Raw genomic sequence first — 3,370 nt, 5'->3', positions numbered from 1 at the left:
TCCATCCCATATCCTCTTTTTTGGCCCCATATCCTCCTTTTTTTTTACCCAATATCCCCCTTTGCCACCCCATATCCTCGTTTTCTTTGGGATCCAACCCCTCCACCCCATATCCTGCTTTTCCATCCCATATCCCCCTTTCCCACCCCATATCCTTCTTTTCTTTGGGCTACAGCTCCTTCATCCCATATCCCCCTTTTCCATCCCATATCCTCCTTTTCTACCCCGTATCCTCTTTTTCTGTGGAATTTTTGTCCTTCGGGCTGGGAAAAGGACGGATCCCAAAGGAAAAGGGACTTTGAGAGGGTTCTGGGACCCTCCTGCTGCTGCAGCCTGGGATTTACCTCTGCTCCTCTTCCTCCTCTTCCTCCTCTTCTTCCTCTTCCTCTTTGTTACGGGTTGACCTCAGTCAGACCCAATACACTCCTCCTCCTCCTCCTCTCCCTCCTTCTCTCCTTCTGTTCCTCCTCCTATCTCTTCTTCCTCCTCTTCCTCCTCCTCCTCTCCCTCCTCTCCCTCTTCCTCCTCCTCCTTCTCTCCTTCTCCTCCTTCTCCTCCTCTTCTTCCTCTTCTTCTTCCTCCTCCTCCTCTCCCTCCTCTCTTCTTCCTCCTCTCCCTCCTCTCCATCCCCTCTCCCTCTTCTCCCTCCTCCTTCTCCTCCTCCTCTTCCTCCTCCTCTCCTTCTTCCTCCTCTTCCTCTCCCTCTTCCTCCTCTTCATCCTCTCCCTCTTCTTCCTCCTCTTCCTCCTCTTTTTTCTCCTCCTCTTCCTCCTCTCCCTCCTCCTCCTTCTCTCCCTCTCCCTCTCCCTCCTCCTCCTCCTCCTCCTCTTCCTCTTCTTCCTCCCCTCCCTCCTCTCCCTCTCCCTCCTCTCCCTCCCCTCCTGCACCTCTCCCTCCTCCTCCTCTTCTTCCTCCTCTTCTCTGTCCTTTCCTCCTCTCCTCCTCCTCCTCTCCTCTGCCCCAGTCTCAGTGTCCGCACTGACGCCTCAGTTTCCCCGCTCTGTCTGTCCGGTCAGCGTTTGTCCATCCCAGGGGAGCTCACTGGACATTCCACCCCCACACCCTCCGGCCGGGCCGTGGGAACCTTCTGGAAAGCGCTGGAATCCATCCCGGAGCGGCAGCCGAGGGGGTTGGGGACCTTGGGGACACTGTGGCCGTGCCATCTGTCCCGTTTGGGGACAGCCCAGCTCCTGACCCGCCCCATCCCATTTTCCACGCGCGTCCCGTGGTTTTTGCGCCGTTTCCTGCGGGATTTTCCCCGCAGCTCTGAGCCCTGTCCTGGCTGGGGAGGGGTCCGGATCTGTCACCTCTGTCACTTCTGTCACCTCTGTCACCTCTGGCCTGGGGACAAGTGGGCCCAGTGGCTCTGATGACCCCAGGTGGCTCTGATGACTCTGATGGTCCCGGTGCCTCTGATGGCCCCAGTGGCCCCGGTGGCCCTGGTGGCCCCAGTGGCTCTGGTGGTCCCGGTGGCCCCGGCAGCCCTGGTGGCTCTGATAGCCCTGGTAGCTCTGGTAGCCTGGGTGGCCCTGGTAGCCTCAGTGGCCCCAGCGGCCCTGGTGGCCCTGATGGCCCTGGTAGCCCTGGTGGCCCTGGTGGCTCCGATGGCTCTGATGACCCCGGCAGCCCCGGTGGCCCCGGTGGCCTCAGCAGCCCTGGTGGCCCCAATGTCTCTGATGACCCCAGCGGCCTTGGTGGCCCTGATGGCCCTGGTAGCCCTGGTGGCCCTGGTGGCCTTGGTGGCTCCGATGGCTCTGATGACCCCGGCAGCTCTGGTGACCCAGTGGCCCCGGTGACTCCAGCAGCCCCGGCAGCCCCGGAGCCCCGGTAGCCCTGGTAGCTTCGGTGGCCTCAGCAGCCCTGGTGGCCCCGGTGGCTCTGATGGCCCTGGTGGCCCTGATGGCCCCAGCAGCCCAGGTGGCTCTGATGTCCCTGGTAGCCCCGGTGGCCTCAGCAGCCCCAGCAGCCCCGGTGGCCCTGGTAGCCCTGGTAGCCCCGGTGGCTCTGATGTCCCTGGTGGCTCTGGTAGCCCCGGTGGCCCCAGCAGCCCTGATGGTCCCAGCAGCCCCGGTGGCCCTGGCAGCGCTGTCCCCTCTCGGTGGCCGAGCGCAGCCGGGCGCATTCCTGGCCCTGACATCAAAGGCTGTTTCTGGGTACACAGAGCCCGCAGCCCCGGCAACCCTGGCACGGCCCTGGCAGCAGCTGCGGACACTGCCCGGACACTGCCCAGCCCTTTGGGGTCAGTGTTATGGGACAGGGGCCTTTCATGGTCCTCAGCTCCCTTTTGGGGTCAGCATTATGGGACAGGGGCCTTTCCCGATCCTCAGTGCCCTTTGGGGTCAGCGTTATGGGACTGGGGCCTTTCCCCGATCTTCAGTGCCCTTTGGGGTTGGCTTTTTGGGGACAGGGGCCTCTCCTGGTCCTCTCTGCCCTTTGGGGTCAGCATTTCGGGACAGGGGCCTTTCCCCAATCCCCGGTGCCCTTTTGGGGTCAGCATTATGGGACGGGGGCATTTTCCAGTTTTGCTGGGTCCTTTTTGTCCTATTGGGCTCAGCTTTTTGGGGTGAATCTCTGGGGGCTGCAGATTTTTGGGGTGAACTGCAGGTTTTTGGGGTGAATCTTTGGGGGGAACTGCAGGTTTTTGGGGTTAATCTCTGCTCTGGGAGGCTGCAGCTTTTTAGGGTAAATCTTTGGGGGCTGCAGCTTTATGGGGTGAATCTCTGGTGGCTGCACTTTTTTGGGGTCAGTCTCTGGGAAGATGCAGGTTTTTTTGGGGTCAATCTTTGGGGGAAACTGCAGGTTTTTGGGGTGAATCTTTTGGGGCCGGGCTTTTCCCCAGGCAGGGTTTTCCCAGCTCTGATCCCGCTGTTTTCCCTGTGTTTTTTTTTCCATGTGCTGCCCCATCCCTGCGGATCGTGGATCATCCCTCAGGTAAAAACAAAATTTTAATCCTTTTTGGGATGGAAATGGGGTCAGGGGCGGTGGGGACGCTTTGGGGTCGGCCCCTCAAGGATTTCTGGGGCGATTTGAACCCCGAGGGCGTTTGGGATCCTCGGATTCGCCTTTTCCTGGGATGGGGCATGGCTTGGACCCGAACCTGGGAGGGATTTGCCGACCCCAAATTCCCGTGAGGGATTTTGGGAATCCCACCCCAAATTCCTGAGGAATTTTGTGAATCCCACCCCAAATTCTCGTGAGGAATTTTGGGAATCTGACCCCAAATTCTCATGAGGAATTTTGGGAATCCCACCCCACCACCCCAAATTCCCGTGAGGAATCCCACCCCAAATTCTCATGAAGAATTTTGGGAATCCTGCCCCAAATTCCCATGGGGAATTTTGGGAATCCCACCCCAAATTCTCATGAGGGA

The 3,370-nt window shown here is 59.7% G+C and overlaps 1 protein-coding gene across 1 annotated transcript in view; it reads left to right on the top strand.

The window, feature by feature from the left end:
• LOC130587591 (agrin-like) overlaps positions 1–3,041 on the top strand; it is a gene marked incomplete at both ends in the record, with an annotated part of 11,142 nt that extends 8,101 nt beyond the window's left edge. Inside the window, one exon of the mRNA XM_057388571.1 lies at positions 2,932–3,041. Coding sequence (XP_057244554.1) covers positions 2,932–3,041 — 110 coding nt within the window. The remainder of the gene's footprint in view (positions 1–2,931) is intronic.
• Between the last annotated feature and the right edge of the window lie 329 nt (positions 3,042–3,370).

The sequence above is a fragment of the Malurus melanocephalus genome, unplaced genomic scaffold (assembly GCF_030028575.1).
Source record: "Malurus melanocephalus ecotype Western Australia unplaced genomic scaffold, MMel_1.1 scaffold_2119, whole genome shotgun sequence".
NCBI lineage: Eukaryota > Metazoa > Chordata > Aves > Passeriformes > Maluridae > Malurus > Malurus melanocephalus.
The sequence above is the reverse complement of the archived record's forward strand: the minus strand, read 5'-3'. Positions and strand labels throughout refer to the sequence as shown.